An 18095-nucleotide genomic window follows, 5' to 3' on the forward strand; every position below is an offset into this window, starting at 1 on the left:
TGCGTGCGTGTGTGTGTGTAGGCTACACTAGTCATTTGTCATGTTTACTTATAATGTTATATGTTATGATGTAAGTAGTATGCCAGTGTGTACTAATCATTTGTCATGTTTACTTATAAGAATGTTATATGTTATGATGTAAGTAGTATGTCAGTGTATGTGTGTAGTGTGTGATTATCATTTCTCATGTTTACTTATAATGTTATATGTTATGATGTAAGTAGTATGTTGCACAGTTACAATATAAGTGTTTTGTGGACCCCAGGAAGAATAGCTTCTGCTATGCTGTAGCTAATTGAGGATCATAATAAACTAAATAAAACTAAACCTCACTCATATAGCCGGTTCAACTCCTATCTAATTGATTAAACTAGATTACCAAAAAGCAAAAAGGTTACTTGACCTACAGTACTTATAATCCCTGCACGAACAACAGTCATAGTGCTGCTTGTCAAAGGCCACACTTGCACTGGACTCCTTACTGTACATGTTCTGTTTTGAATGTCAATGTGTGCCTTACTCTGTTGTAGGGCTGTCCCCGACTAAGGATTTGGGGGGGGGGGGGGACGTTAACTTTTTTTTTTTTTTTATTAAAATTTTGTATCATTCCATTTGGGCTGAGGGGGTGCTTAATGTCTGAATGAGTCAACGGAAGGCTTCTTGTCCTCTGCAAAAGCATGCAATTGGTCCACTGATGGATACATCTTGATATTTGTCTAGTCTAGTGTGTTCATTAGATGGGTGAAATCCTCTTTCAGTGCCTCTGTGCCTGTTTTCTTAGGCAGTTAGCCTCTGGTATGCGTGCCATTAGCGTTAGCCACGCTTCTAGGCCTATTTTCTTTTGGAAAGAATGAAAAAATCATTTTTATTTGTTTTTGTATTCGACTAAGAGGTTGGCAGTCGACTACGGCTCCTTTCGATCGATTAGTCGACTATTCGACTAATAGGGGTCAGCTGTATGTTCCTCTACAATGTCACTGTCTGGACATGTGTTCACGATTTAGAATCAGCGTTTTGCTTTCAGAATGATTCATTCGAAATTGGCTATTTTATTCTATTCTATTTTATTCTATTCTATTATGTTCTATTCTATTCTATTCTATTCTATTCTATTCTATTCTATTCTATTCTATTCTATTCTGTTCTATTCTATTCTATTCTACTCTACTCTACTCTATTCTATTCTATAAACTAGTGTTCTTAACACTCAATACATACTAGTCATTGCCATCAATAGACAGGGTCCTGCCTCTTTCAGTTTAACTAGATGCTCCTGTAAATGTTCAACAGGACTGGACTGAGAACCTGTCCGACGTATGTCTCCCAGCAGGGGTCCTGCTGCGTCCGGAAGTTCTTCTCGAACAAGGCCGTGTGGTTGGAGACGGTCACGGCGACGGCGCTCTTCGTGCGGTTGCCGACGTCCAGCACCATGGCGATGGTCGCTATGGTGCTGTTGTGGTGCTCCGAGGCTAAGATGTCTGAGACCAGCGTGGAGAGGCTGTCCTCCTCAGGCTGGGAGATGGTTGCCAGGAAGGAACTGGGCTCAGACCAGTTAGCTGGGAGCACTTGGATCTGAAAGACATCCACATTCTAGACATTTAGTAGACATTCCTATCCAGAGGTACTTACAATACATGTAGAAACAATTATACAATATATACAATAGATACAATAGTAGAAGTTTAAATGTAGCAGATGGGGCAGTGGTGGTCAGGGAGGAAGGTCACCGGATCGATCCCCCAGACCGACAACACTAGCTGCTCAGTGGCCAATAGTGCACTGCAACCTTGCCCAGGCCCGACGGGGCCCGGCCCGGCCCGGCGGGTTCGGGCTGGGTAGGGCTTTTTTTTAAATAAATAATTCGGGCTCGGCCGGGCCCGGGCACCGCCATTTTTTATTATTTTTTTTTATTGCGTTTTTATTTTTTATTTTTTTTCATATAACTAGGGTTATATGATAACCTTCGTTTTAAGATTCGCTTTCTCTTTTGCGCCAGCGAAACATTTGGATGTAATTACTGCAGCGCACAGGGAGAAGAACTCAGGGGACAAGTTCAACTCGATTGGTTGTGTTGGAATATAGCCAGTTGGCGAACGTTTTAATTTGTTCTTGGGATGTATGTAGCCGGTTTTGTTAACGGTGTTCAACGCGTTGCTGACGTTGTGGTGAGTGATATGTTTATTATTTGCTGGGTCGCGACTCGCTACCTGTTTTGTTGCTCTGCTCGAAATCTGATTTCTGTTTTCTGTTTGTTTGTTTGACTGAGTAGGCTATTGTGTGTTGTGTGTGTGTGTGTGTGTCAAAGAAGATTCTATAGCCTTCAATACGTTTTGAGGCTGATGTGTGAGTCAGTCTATATAAGCGAGCACTGGGAGAGACGGCATTGCGAAATGCTTCTTCGTTTTGTTTATTTATTACGTTCATATAAAACTGTGTTTCGAATATTTAAAACAAATACAAAAAAAATTATATTTTAATAATAATAATAATAATTTTTTTCGGGTTTTCATGCGGGCTAGGGCTTAAAATATTATTTACAGTCGGGCTTATTTTCGGGCAGGGCCTGAAGTTCAAGGGCTCGGGCAGGGCTCGGGCTTTATTTCAAGGCCCTTGCAGACCACTAGTGGCCAATAGGGTCAGACTGTGGTTGTACTGGGCAGCTCCTAGTGGTCAACGGTGTCAGACTGTGGTTGTACTGGGCAGCTCCTAGTAGTCAACGGTGTCAGACTGTGGTTGTACTGGGCAGCTCCTAGTGGTCAGTCTCAGACTGTGGTTGTACTGGGCAGCTCCTAGTGGTCAACGGTGTCAGACTGTGGTTGTATTGGGCAGCTCCTAGTGGTCAACAGTGTCAGACTGTGGTTGTTCTCGGCAGCTCCTAGTGGATTTACTATAATAAGTTGTACTCACAGCAGAGCTCATGATGTTCACTTTATCCAGCAGGGCGATGATCAGGCTGTAGAGGTTCCCCAGGTATAAAACCAGCACCCTGGACACCCAACAGATAAACAATGTTATACTGAGTACCAGACAGTACCAGAAGTAAAACAGTTGTATCTGTATTAAATTAAAGGGGAACACCGCTCAAATTAAGAAACCACATATTTTATTTCTGTGGTCTAGAACACTTCATTGAATATTTAATAATACAAAAACACAGGTGATTTATTTGATCAAATAGTGCACAAAAAATCATACGGTCATGCTACCTGAGGAAGAGCTTTAGGGGATGGCCAACCAAATAAATCATAACGAGCAGCTGTTTTTATTTCATAAAATTTTCGAATGATTTATTTTTGTTAATACACATACACAATACACATTCAAACAGACAGACAAGATACCAACAAACAGCCATGAAAAATAAATCCAAAACAAAACAAACAAATACATAAACAATTAAGAAATAAAACAAAATGCAAACAAGTAAAAAAAAAATTATAAAATAAGTGAGTGTGTGTGTGTTAGATAGACTTATATAGGACTTAATATATATAGTCAGTCTTATATACAGTATACAGTATTATATTATATTATTATACTATATTATATTGTATATTTTATTATATAGATTATATTACATGATATTATATTATTTCATTGTTCTAGCTGACAATCAATGAAATTAAAGTGAAATTAAAGCATCCCCATCCCACACCGGAATGCCAGCAAGGAACCCAGACAAAGGTGACAGGGTGACAGGGTGACGGGGTCACGGGGTGACAAGGTGACGGGGTGCCAAGGTGACGGGGTGACAAGGTGATGGGGTGATGGGGTAACAAGGTCACAAGGTGACGGGGTGCCAAGGTGATGGGGTTATGGGGTAACAAGGTGACAAGGTGAAGGGGTGACGGGTGACAAGGTGACAAGGTGACAAGGTGACGGGGTGCCAAGGTGACAAGGTGACAAGGTGAAGGGGTGACGGGTGACAAGGTGACAGGGTAACAAGGTGACAAGGTGAAGGGGTGACGGGTGACAAGGTGACGGGGTACCAAGGTGACAAGGTGACGGGGTGCCAAGGTGATGCGGTGACAGGGTAACAAGGTGACAAGGTGACAAGGTGAAGGGGTGACGGGTGACAAGGTGATGGGGTGACAAGGTGACAAGGTGACAGGGTGCCAAGGTGATGGGGTGACGGGGTGACAAGGTGACAAGGTGACGGGGTGATGGGGTGACAAGGTGACAAGGTGACATGGGTGCCAAGGTGATGGGGTGACGGGGTGACAAGGTGACGGGGTGACAAGGTGACGAGGTGCCAAGGTGAAGGGGTGATGGGTGACAAGGTGACAAGGTGACAAGGTGAAGGAGTGACGGGTGACAAGGTGACGGGGTGACGGGATAACAAGGTGACAAGGTGACAGGGTGACAAGGTTACGGGGTGCCAAGGTGACGGGGTGACAGGGTGACAAGGTGACAGGGTGCCAAGGTGACAGGGTGACACGGTGACAGGGTGACAAGGTGACAGGGTGCCAAGGTGACAGGGTGACAAGGTGATGGGGTGACAAGGTGACGGAGTGACAAGGTGATGGGGTGACAAGGTGACGGGGTGACGGGGTAACAAGGTGACGGGGTGACAAGGTGACAAGGTGACATGGTGACAAGGTGACAGGGTGACAAGGTGACAAGGTGACATGGTGACAAGGTGACAGGGTGACAAGGTGACAAGGTGACAAGGTGACGGGGTGACAAGGTGACAAGGTGACAAGGTGAGGGGGTGACAAGGTGACGGGGTGCCAAGGTGACAGGGTGACAAGGTGACGGGGTGCCAAGGTGACAGGGTGACAAGGTGACAGGGTGCCAAGGTGACAGGGTGACATGGTGACAGGGTGACAAGGTGACAGGGTGACAAGGTGACGGGGTGCCAAGGTGACGGGGTGACAGGGTGACAAGGTGACAGGGTGCCAAGGTGACAGGGTGACATGGTGACAAGGTGACAGGGTGCCAAGGTGACAGGGTGACAAGGTGACAGGGTGCCAAGGTGACAGGGTGACAAGGTGACAGGGTGACAAGGTGACAGGGTGCCAAGGTGACAGGGTGACAAGGTGACATGGTGACAGGGTGACAGGGTGACAAGGTGACAGGGTGACAGGGTGCCAAGGTGACAGGGTGACAAGGTGATGGGGTGACAAGGTGCAGGGGTGACAAGGTGACGGGGTGAAAAGGTGAAGGGGTGACAGGGTGATGGGGTGAAAAGGTGACAAGGTGACGGGGTGACAAGGTGACAAGGTGACAAGGTGACAAGGTGACAAGGTGACAAGGTGACAGGGTGACAAGGTGACAGGGTGAAAAGGTGACAAGGTGACAGATTGACGGGGTGACAAGGTGACGGGGTGACAAGGTGAAGGGGTGATGGGGTGACAAGGTGACAAGGTGATAAGGTGACAAGGTGACAGGGTGACAAGGTGACAAGGTGACGGGGTGCCAAGGTGATGGGGTGACAGGGTGACAAGGTGACGGGGTGACGGGGTGACAAGGTGACATGGTGACGGGGTGACAGGGTGCCAAGGTGACAAGGTGACAGGGTGACAAGGTGACGGGGTGACAGGGTGCCAAGGTGACAAGGTGACAGGGTGCCAAGGTGACATGGTGACAGGGTGACAGGGTGACAAGGTGACAAGGTGACAGGGTGACAGGGTGACAAGGTGACAAGGTGACAGGGTGACAGGGTGCCAAGGTGACAGGGTGACAAGGTGATGGGGTGACAAGGTGATGGGGTGCCAGGGTGACAAGGTGACAAGGTGATGGGGTGACGGGGTGACAAGGTGACAAGGTGACGGGGTGACAAGGTGACGGGGTGACAAGGTGACAGGGTGACAAGGTGACGGGGTGACAGGGTGACAAGGTGACAAGGTGACAGATTGACAGGGTGACAAGGTGAAGGGGTGACAGGGTGACAGGGTGACAAGGTGACAAGGTGACAGATTGACAGGGTGACAAGGTGACAAGGTGACAGATTGACAGGGTGACAAGGTGAAGGGGTGATGGGGTGAAAATGTGACAAGGTGACAAGGTGACAGGGTGCCAAGGTGACAAGGTGACAGGGTGCCAAGGTGACATGGTGACAGGGTGACAGGGTGACAAGGTGACAGGGTGACAGGGTGACAAGGTGATGGGGTGACAAGGTGACAGGGTGCCGGGGTGCCAAGGTGACAAGGTGACAGAGTGCCAAGGTGACAAGGTGACAGGGTGCCAAGGTGACGGGGTGCTGGGGTGACGGGGTGCCAAGGTGACAAGGTGACAGGGTGCCAAGGTGACGGGGTGACAGGGTGACAAGGTGACAGGGTGACAAGGTGACAAGGTGACAAGGTGACGGGGTGACAAGGTGACAGGGTGACAAGGTGACGGGGTGACAGGGTGACAAGGTGACGGGGTGACAAGGTGACAAGGTGACAAGGTGACGGGGTGACAAGGTGACAGGGTGACAAGGTGACAAGGTGACGGGGTGACAAGGTGACAAGGTGACAAGGTGATGGGGTGACAAGGTGATGGGGTGACAAGGTGACGGGGTGACAAGGTGACAGGGTGACAATGTGACGGGGTGACAGGGTGACAAGGTGATGGGGTGACAAGGTGACAAGGTGACAAGGTGACGGGGTGACGGGATGACAAGGTGACGGGGTGACAAGGTGACAGGGTGACAAGGTGACAAGGTGACAAGGTGACGGGGTGACAGGATGACAAGGTGACAGGGTGACAAGGTGACGGGGTGACGGGATGACAAGGTGACAGGGTGACAGGGTGACAGGGTGAGAAGGTGACAAGGTGACAAGGTGACAAGGTGACAAGGTGACAAGGTGACAAGGTGATGGGGTGACAGGGTGATGGGGTGACAAGGTGACGGGGTGCCAAGGTGACAGATTGACAAGGTGACGGGGTGACAGGGTGACAAGGTGACAAGGTGACGGGGTGACAAGGTGACGGGGTGACAAGGTGACAGGGTGCCGGGGTGACAAGGTGACAAGGTGACAAGGTGACAGGGTGACAAGGTGACGGAGTGACAAGGTGACAAGGTGACGGGGTGACAAGGTGAGGGGGTGACAAGGTGACAAGGTGACGGGGTGCCAAGGTGAGGGGGTGACAAGGTGACAAGGTGACGGGGTGAAAGGGTGACAAGGTGACAGGGTGCCAAGGTGACGGGGTGACAGGGTGACAAGGTGACAGGGTGCCAAGGTGACAGGGTGACATGGTGACAGGGTGACAAGGTGACAGGGTGACAAGGTGACATGGTGACAGGGTGACAGGGTGACAAGGTGACAGGGTGCCAAGGTGACAGGGTGACAAGGTGACAGGGTGACAAGGTGACAGGGTGACAAGGTGACAGGGTGACAGGGTGCCAAGGTGACAGGGTGACAAGGTGACAGGGTGACAAGGTGACAGGGTGACAAGGTGACAGGGTGACAAGGTGATGGGGTGACAAGGTGACAGGGTGCCGGGGTGACAAGGTGTCGGGGTGACAAGGTGACAGGGTGACGGGGTGACAAGGTGACAAGGTGACAAGGTGACGGGCTGACAAGGTGACAAGGTGACAGATTGACTGGGTGATGGGGTGACGGGGTGACAAGGTGACATGGTGACAAGGTGACGGGGTGACAAGGTGACAAGGTGACAAGGTGACGGGCTGACAAGGTGACAAGGTGACAGATTGACTGGGTGACAAGGTGACAAGGTGACAAGGTGATAAGGTGACAAGGTGACAAGGTGACGGGGTGACGGGATGACAAGGTGACGGGGTGACGGGGTGACAAGGTGACAGGGTGACAATGTGACAGGGTGACAAGGTGACAGGGTGACAAGGTGACGGGGTGACAGGGTGACAAGGTGACAGGGTGACGGGGTGACAAGGTGACAGATTGACAGGGTGACAAGGTGACAAAGTGACAAGGTGACGGGGTGACAGGGTGATGGGGTGACAAGGTGACAGGGTGACAAGGTGACAGGGTGCCAAGGTGACAGATTGACAAGGTGACGGGGTGACAGGGTGACAAGGTGACAAGGTGACGGGGTGACAAGGTGACAGGGTGACAAGGTGACAAGGTGACAGGGTGACAAGGTGACGGAGTGACAAGGTGACAAGGTGACAGGGTGCCAAGGTGACGGGGTGACAGGGTGCCATGGTGACAGGGTGACATGGTGACAGGGTGACATGGTGACAGGGTGACAAGGTGACGGGGTGACAGGGTGCCATGGTGACAGGGTGACATGGTGACAGGGTGACATGGTGACAGGGTGACAAGGTGACATGGTGCCAAGGTGACAGGGTGACATGGTGACAGGGTGACATGGTGACAGGGTGACAAGGTGACATGGTGCCAAGGTGACAGGGTGACAAGGTGACAGGGTGACAAGGTGACAGGGTGACAGGGTGCCAAGGTGACAGGGTGACAAGGTGATGGGGTGACAAGGTGACAGGGTGCCGGGGTGACGGGGTGACAGGGTGACAAGGTGATGGAGTGACAAGGTGACGGGGTGACAAGGTGACGGGGTGACGGGGTGACAAGGTGACAAGGTGACAAGGTGACAGATTGACTGGGTGACAAGGTGACAAGGTGACAGATCACCACTTGTCACCCCGTCACCTTGTCACCCCGTCACCTTGTCACCTTGTCACCTTGTCACCCCGTCACCCTGTCACCTTGTCACCTTGTCACCCCGTCACCTTGTCACCCCGTCACCCCCTCACCTTGTCACCTTGTCACCCCGTCACCCCGTCACCTTGTCACCTTGTCACCTTGTCACCTTGTCACCCCGTCACCTTGTCACCTTGTCACCCTGTCACCTTGTCACCTTGTCACCCCGTCACCTTGTCACCCCGTCACCCCGTCACCTTGTCACCTTGTCACCTTGTCACCTTGTCACCCCGTCACCTTGTCACCTTGTCACCCTGTCAATCTGTCACCTTGTCACCCTGTCACCTTGTCACCCCGTCACCTTGTCACCATGTCACCTTGTCACCCTGTCAATCTGTCACCTTGTCACTTTGTCACCTTGTCACCCTGTCACCTTGTCACCCTGTCACCTTGTCACCCTGTCACCCCGTCACCTTGTCACCCTGTCACCTTGTCACCCTGTCACATTGTCACCCTGTCACCTTGTCACCCCGTCACCTTGTCATCCCGTCACCCCGTCACCTTGTCACCCCCTCACCTTGTCACCTTGTCACCCTGTCACCTTATCACCTTGTCACCCCGTCACCTTGTCATCCCGTCACCCCGTCACCTTGTCACCTTGTCACCCCCTCACCTTGTCACCTTGTCACCCTGTCACCCCATCACCTTGTCACCTTGTCACCCTGTCACCTTATCACCTTGTCACCCCGTCACCTTGTCACCTTGTCACCTTATCACCTTATCACCTTATCACCTTGTCACCTTGTCACCCCGTCACCCCGTCACCTTGTCACCTTGTCACCCCGTCAATCTGTCACCTTGTCACCTTGTCACCCCGTCACCTTGTCACCCCGTCACCCTGTCACCTTGTCACCTTGTCACCTTATCACCTTGTCACCTTGTCACCCCGTCACCTTGTCACCTTGTCACCCCGTCACCCCGTCACCTTGTCACCCCGTCACCTTGTCACTCCATCACCTTGTCACCCCGTCACCCCGGCACCCTGTCACCTTGTCACCCTGTCACCTTGGCACCCTGTCACCCTGTCACCTTGTCACCCCATCACCTTGTCACCCTGTCACCTTGGCACCCTGTCACCCTGTCACCTTGTCACCCTGTCACCTTGGCACCCTGTCACCTTGTCACCCTGTCACCCTGTCACCATGTCACCTTGTCACCCTGTCACCATGTCACCCTGTCACCATGGCACCCTGTCACCTTGTCACCTTGTCACCCTGTCACCTTGTCACCCCCTCACCTTGTCACCTTGTCACCCCCTCACCCTGTCACCTTGTCACCCTGTCACCTTGGCACCCTGTCACCTTGTCACCCTGTCACCTTGTCACCTTGTCACCTTGTCACCCTGTCACCCCGTCACCCCGGCACCCTGTCACCTTGTCACCCCATCACCCTGTCACCCTGTCACCTTGGCACCCTGTCACCCTGTCACCTTGTCACCCTGTCACCTTGTCACCCTGTCACCTTGTCACCCTGTCACCTTGGCACCCTGTCACCTTGTCACCCTGTCACCCTGTCACCATGTCACCATGGCACCCTGTCACCTTGTCACCCTTTCACCCCGTCACCTTGGCACCCCGTCACCTTGTCACCCTTTCACCCCGTCACCTTGTCACCCCGTCACCTTGTCACCTTGTCACTCCGTCACCTTGTCACCCTGTCACCTTGTCACCTTGTCACCCTGTCACCCCGTCACCCCGGCACCCTGTCACCTTGTCACCCTGTCACCCTGTCACCTTGTCACCTTGTCACCCTGTCACCCCGTCACCTTGTCAATCTGTCACCTTGGCACCCCGTCACCTTGTCACCCCATCACCCTGTCACCCCGTCACCTTGTCACCCCATCACCCTGTCACCCCGTCACCTTGTCACATTGCAAATTCTCTAGTCAACTATGTGCCTTCTAGAACATTGCGATCATCTACTACTGGTCTATTGAAGGTTCCAAGCCACAGTCTAATGAAAATCTGGGATGCAGCCTTTGCAAACTATGCACCTAAGTTATGGAACACACTACCTATGGACATTAGGGAAGCTAGATCTCTTAATATTTAAAAAAAATAAGCTAAAAACTTACCTCTTCACCATAGCCTTCTAATACGGGGAGAAGGCTGATTGTACTTGATTGTACTGTAGCACTATTTTACTCTGTCCATTCTTTTGTATTGATCTATTCTATTCTACTATTTTATTGCACTGTATTATTTTACTCTGTCTATTACTTTTTATTACAGGTTCAAAACTGTCAGGTATTAAACATATGGGTATCAAACAAGAAAGACTGCTTTAAAACTGTGTAGGACCCAGGCCTAGAACTGCACCCTGAGAGAGGGAACTGCGCCCTGAGAGGGAGGTTTGCCCTGAGTGGGAGGTTTGAAGGGTCAAAGTGCGTATCAGACAGGAGGGAGGACTGTCAAGTTTGGATACCAAACAGAGAAGGTAAAGACGACTTTGAACTGTTGAACATTAATCTGGACTATTTTATTGCACTGTAAAAAAAATATTTTATCTATTCTATTCTACTATTTTATTGCACTGCACTATTGCACTCTATTTACTCAATTTGATCCTACTCTTTTTATTATTGTCGTTTTAAAACTGAATCAAACCATAAACAAGGTGGCCTGTTAGGATGTTAGATCCTAATGTGAAAAACTGTGATTTTATATGTCTGCACTTTATGTGCTCATTTTATGCCTGTCTTTTTTCTGTTGTGAAGCACTTTGAGCTGCAGTTTCTGTATGAAAGGTGCTATACAAATAAAGTTGATTATTATTATTATTATTATTATTATTATTATTATTATTATTATTATTATTATTATTATTATTATTATTATTATTATTATTATTATTATTATTATTATTATTATTATTATTATTATTATTATTATTATTATTATTATTATTATTATTATTATTATTATTATTACCTGGCCAGTTGGAACCGGAGCGAGGTCCTTGGGTGGTACATCTCCAGCTGAGCCACCAGCTCAAACGCAGAGGGAGCGATCATAGTGATGAGAGAGACCACCACACTCACCTGGAGAGAGCAAACACAAGACGCAGGCTCATATTTAATTAAATTAAATTTCAAACCTTTATTTAAACTCGAAAGGCAACTGAGGTTTCCTTAATTTACAGTCACATCGAGTGCACATACAGAAATAATTATAAAAAGCATTTAAAATCACACAGCATATAGAATCATAATAATAATAAGATAACAAGGCGAGGCAAAAAGCAAGTATAACAAAACAAAAAACACGGCTACGTGGCGTAGTGGGCAAGGCGCTCGCCACGAATGCGGAGACGCTGGGCTCGCCTGTTCGAGCCCAGCGCTCCACATTGCTTTCAGTTTAGCTGGTCGTTCATACTAATACACATTGGCCGTATTAGGGGGTGGGAAACTGATGGGTGGGGTTCGGGCGTTGTGGACAGAGACTCCTACAGGTCGGTTGGTGCGCCTGCGCAGTAGAATCAGGAAGTGTCGGGGGCAGCGTGAGCCTCCCACGCGTTACTCCTCGCCACTGAGAGATCGAGCTGCGCAGGTGAAAAGATGCGACTGCTGTTACCTCAAGTACCGGAGGGGACTTGTGCTATGTATGACTTAGTCCACATTGCAGCCGGCTTGTGGGAGGCAAGAAACAGCGTTCGTGACAGGGGAGGGTTGAATTGGATGATACGAAATTGGGATGGGAGAAAATATAGAAAATGGGAGAAAAAGTGGATAAAAAAAAAAAAACTTGATTGACAAAGGTTTATTTTATTTATTTGTTTATTTAGACGGGACAGAGCATATTACTGGACACTACAAATAAATGCAGTGTAAATACACCGGATTTAGCAAGGATGCTAATTTTCATCCGCAGTCGACACAAAGCATAAAAACGAAACATGCAGGCAGTGAAGCATAACATGCTACGAGACAAGGCATAAAAACATACATACAGAAAAAAGTTCAAGGTTTAAAGGGTGCAGTACAATACTATTTGACTATACATGGTCACAGGTTTGGTTGTCGAGTAACTGGAAATGTAAATTATGTACAATCTCGTATGGTCAGTGGTAGATCATTCCAGATTAAACAGCCCTGGACTGAGAGGGTGTTTTTAGCAAAGGCGGTTTGCCGGCCGGGCACTTCGCAATCCCCTCTAGTGGTTGCTCTAGTGCTGATTCCTCTATCGGGCTTCCTTTCTATGAATTCCCTCAGAGGGGGCGGGCACAGACCATGTAGGGTCTTGTAAATACAGTAACAATAGCCTGTTTAAAAAAAATTAAATTGGCAAAACTCAAAAAAATTTACCTCTGAAGAATGTGACAGTGGTGATATGAGTGAGGTTTCTTATCGAATACTTTAAGTGCACTCTTGTATAGCTGTTCTATGGGTTTGAGGATCGTCACACCTGTGCAGGACCAGTTTGTGAAGCAGTACTCAATGTGTGATAGAATCATGCAGTGAAGATAGGATCTAGCAGCACTGACTGTCAGGAAGGGTCTAATATGTTTGAAGTTTTGAAGGTTGAATTTGATTGTGTTTGTAACTTTCTTCACATGTTTTTTGAAGGTTAAGGTTGAGGTTGGAGATCAAAGTTTTAAACTCTGCAAAATAGGGGAAAATCTCAAGCTTTAAGGACTGTTGGAGTTCATTCCATGAGCTAGGGGGCATCATAGCAAAATGCAGATTTACCCTGTTCTGAACTAAACTCGGGGGACCCTAAGGACCAGCCAGTCACTAGAACGGATTCCATAGGTTTAAAAATTGTATTCCAATAATGATGTAGTATAAGGAGGTAGCTTACCAGTAAGGGCCTTACATCAACCTATTGTACTAGGGGTGTAACGGTATACAGAAGCCACGGTATGGTATGTACCTCTGTTTTGGGGAGTTGGGTACAACAGGAAAAAGCTGTTATTTTGAACAGACAGTAGTACAAGTTATACTTACATGTAGATAACACCTAGTGTCTATAGTCCCCCTGAGACATATTCATTGCATGGCTACACATTACCAAACTGTGACATCAGTAAGTCAAGTCAAGAGTTTTATTTGTCACGGCATACAAGCATACAGTGAAATGCAGGTGGTCAGTAGCCAGTCCCGGGACGAATACACGTACGTTACACCCCTATATTGTATGGTATGGTAATAATAATAACAATAACAATAACAATAATAATAATAATAATAATAATAATAATAATAATAATAATAATAATAATAATAATAATAATAATAATAATAATAATAATAATAATAATAATAATAATAATAATAATAATAATAATAATAATAATAATAATAATAATAATAATAATAATAATAATAATAATAATAATAATAATAATAATAATAATAATAATAATAATAATACATTGCATTTATATTGCTCTTCACATTTGGTATCTCAAAGTGCTACAGGTTAAAAACATTTAATGCAACATATAAAAAATATCATATCAGGTCACGTTTGTACAGTAAGTCACGTTTAAAAGCATCCACAGACATCAGTTGTGTCCTCAGATGGTCAGGGAGAGCATTCCACCGACTGGGAGCAACCGAGCAGAAGGCCTGATCTCCCAGGGTACGGAGCTTGGTCCTGGGAGGTTTGAGAGAGCTGGCAGTTCCAGAGCGGAGGTTTGTACGTGTGGCGGTCATGAAGACAGAACAGTGTCGAGATTGAAAAATACATACATTCTGAGAGGAGGGGGGCGCTCACTTTCCTCTTATTGAAACAGAGGGGAGGAGAACGGCGATTTGGAGTCGTCAGCCCACTTTGCTTTAATACGTAAAAACTATGGGGAAAAACAATATAGTCTTCTAAGCGGACAATTACATTTTAATAATTAAATCCTCAGCTGTCATTGACAGATGGCAGTAAATTAAGCTAACCGCTAACAGTCTGTCTCCAGTGTTTCAACTCCAGAAGGTCTCTAGTTTCCTGGTAATCATATTGTACAAGGAAATAATGGACGACGAGGATGTCCCGCCCACGCTCCAGCTACTGTATGTACAGAGTTGGTGGTAATAATGGAGTAGATGTACATGGATGTAACCCATTATTACTCTGTATGATAGCATGTATAATAATGCTGTATATACCATACAGTATATATTTATAGTTACTTACCATATATATATATTTATCCACATCTGTCTGTATATACTTGCATATAATCCTTTTTACATATCTGTAGATACTAAAGCCATATCTTTACATATCCCTTACTTACTCTTACTCATTATACCGCTGGCCAGTATGACTTACTATACCATAGTGTCTTTATACCTGTATCACTGTACGTAATACTGTACATACATCTGATTAGCACTATTACTCAGTAGTACTCATTTATATATTTTATATCCAGTTTAATCACCTGTACATTGTGTATTACTATTGCACTTTACTGTCACATTTGCCAAACTTGTATACCGGTATGCATGTACAATAATGCTGTATACTGTATATATATGTTTATACTTACATGAGAGGAGAAGAGACAGAAAACATAGTGATCTTTGAAAGTGACTGTGATATAAGTAATAGGGCTGGCGATTACCTTGTCCCCCCCCCCCCCCCCCCCCCCCCCCACACACACAGAGATATTAGGCTTACTAGGCTTCAGGCGAAGGAAGATATTAGGCTTACTAGGCTTTAGGTCAAATGAGATATTAGGCTTACTAAGATTTAGATCAAAGTAGATATTAGGCTTACTAGGCTTCAGGCCAAAGGAGATAATAGGCTTACTAGGATTTAGATCAAAGGAGATAATAGGCTTACTAGGATTTAGATCAAAGGTGATATTAGGCTTACTAGGCTTCAGGCTAACAGAGATATTAGGCTTACTAGGCTCCAGGCCAATGGAGATATTAGCCTTACTAGGCCTCAGGCCAACAGAGATATTAGGCTTACTAGGCCTCAGGCCAACAGAGATATTAGGCTTACTAGGCTTCAGGTTAAGGGAGATATTAGGCTTACTGGGCTTTAGGTCAAGGGAGATATTAGGTTGATTGGTTTTAGGTCAAGGGAGGTATGAGGCATGCGGCTACATGAACAAGTCATAACAGAAGGTATAAGAATAGCAGAAGATCAGACCTCATTCTTCTCCCAGAGAGTGAGCTCTGGTTTCTCCAGCTCCAATTTCTGAGAACGATCCACCACAAAGTAGATGATGTAGATGCTGCCAGCCAGAGACAACAGCACCAGGATGTTGGCCAGGATACGAAGACTGATTAACACAGCACTAGGGAGAAAGAGAGAGAGAGAGAGAGAGAGAGAGAGAGAGAGAGAGAGAGAGAGAGAGAGAGAGAGAGAGAGAGAGAGAGAGGAGAGAGAGAGAGAGAGAGAGACAACCAAATAAATAAAAATAAAAACAAAGTACAGTATACTCCTGTTTCATTGACTTCCAAAAAGCATTTGACTCAATTTGGCACGAGGGTCTGCTGTACAAGCTGTTAGAAAGTGGCATTGGAGGGAAAACCTACATCCTCATAAAGTCAATGTACACCAACAACACATGTGCTGTGAGGTTTGAGGAAAAACACACAGAGTTCTTTCCTCAAAGCCGTGGGGTTAGACAGGGGTGCAGTTTGAGTCCAACCCTCTTCATATCATATCTCATTCTGAACTAGAACTGTCCGTGCATGCTTTTATTTCCTCTAGGCTTGACTACTGCAACTCACTTTTCACCTGTCTCACCAAATCATCCACAGACAAACTACAAATGGTCCAAAATGCTGCAGCCAGGCTACTCACAAGGTTAAAAAAATCATGTCACATCACTCCCATTCTGGTATTCCTGCACTGGCTCCCGGTACAGAGCACTCCACGGTCACTGTTTTTTAACTGCTGTCAATTGTTGTTGTCATTTTATTTTGTTTTTGTTTTGTTTTTATATACTAAGCTGTAGTGTAAAGCATTCGTGCTGTGAAGGGTGCTATATAAATAAAAGTAATTAATTCATTCATTCATTCTTCAACATATACATCAATGAACTAGCAAAAACATTGGAACAAACTGCAGCACCTGGCATCCCCCTAGCAAACACAGACGTCAAATGCCTACTGTTTGCAGATGACCTGGTGCTACTGTCTCCAACAAAAAACAAAGAAAATAGATGATTGTGGACTTTAGGAAGTCGGGGGTCAAGGACTACAGCCCCCTCAGCATCGATGGGGCACCGGTCGAGAGAATGAACAGTTTTAAGTACCTCGGAGTCCACATATCCGAGGACTTGAGATGGACCACACACATTGACAGTGTAGTCAAGAAGGCACGGCAACGCCTCTACTTCCTTAGGCGCCTAAGGAAGTTCAAAGTGAGCCAGAAGATCCTTAACAACTTCTACTCATGCACAATAGAGAGCATCCTGACTGGCAATATCACCTCTTGGTTTGGGAATAGCACCGCACAAGACAGTAGCAGACTACAGAGAGTGGCCCGTTTAGCCGAACGCACAATTGGAGGTGGGCTTCCCACTCTCCAAGACATTTACAACAAGCGTTGCAGGGGTAAGGCTAAGAGAATAATCAAAGACTCTAGCCACCCAAACAACTGCCTCTTTGAACTGCTGCGGTCAGGCAAGCGATACCGGAGTCTCATGGCAAGCACAGAGAGACTCAGAAGGAGCTTCTATACCCAGGCCATCAGGATGCTCAATGACAATAACACTATGTAACAAACCATCAAATACACTCACAGCACACACATCCACACTCACTTTAAATAAACAACTCACTGTAGCACCCACTTTACCCACTTTAGACACTTTAACACACTTTATATTTATTTGCACTACAACTCATACCTCATTGCACCTTACCCTAAGTTGTACCTCATCCCATGTATGCATTGTACTGTATATTATATTGTATTGTAACTCAGTTACTTTTTATCTCTGCATTGTATATTGTATATATGTATATTGAACACTTTTGTTTACACTTGTTTACGTACTTGACTTTCTATTTTATACTTATTTTATACTTATTTTATACTTATCTATTTTTTATCTCGCACACTCTCAGGAGCAAAAGAGAAAGAAGCATTTCATATAAAAGTATTCTGTATTTTTGTATGACAACTAAGAAACTTGAACTTGAAACAAAAGAAGGGCTACAGCAGCACCTTGATCGTCTGCACAAATTCTCCCAGACATGGGCACTGACAATAAATCTAACCAAAACTAAAGTTATGACATTCCAAAAAAGGCCCAGCCTACAACAACACAAACACAAATTCCTCCAAGACACAATTTCCCTAGAACACACAAAAAACTACACCATCTCGGCCTAAACATCAGTGCTACAGGGAACTTCAATCAAGCTGTGAACGACCTGAGAGACAAAGCAAGAAGAGCTTTGTATGCTATCAAAAGGAACATCAAGCTAGACATTCCAATCAAAATCTGGCTCAAAATATTAGACTCCGTCATAGAACCCATTTCCCTGTATGGTTGTGAAGTCTGGGGC

At 46.4% G+C, this 18095-nt stretch overlaps 1 protein-coding gene across 1 annotated transcript in view; it reads right to left on the reverse strand.

Annotated features, from left to right (window-relative positions):
- Positions 1–18095, reverse strand: part of tmc3 (transmembrane channel like 3) — a gene marked incomplete at both ends in the record, with an annotated part of 185268 nt that overhangs the window by 65620 nt on the left and 101553 nt on the right. Inside the window, 4 exons of the mRNA XM_084307555.1 lie at positions 1306–1572; positions 2908–2986; positions 11554–11663; positions 15721–15868. Coding sequence (XP_084163681.1) covers positions 1306–1572; positions 2908–2986; positions 11554–11663; positions 15721–15868 — 604 coding nt within the window. The remainder of the gene's footprint in view (positions 1–1305; positions 1573–2907; positions 2987–11553; positions 11664–15720; positions 15869–18095) is intronic.

Source organism: Notolepis coatsorum (genome assembly GCF_963971535.1).
Source record: "Notolepis coatsorum genome assembly, chromosome: 2".
Lineage (NCBI taxonomy): Eukaryota > Metazoa > Chordata > Actinopteri > Aulopiformes > Paralepididae > Notolepis > Notolepis coatsorum.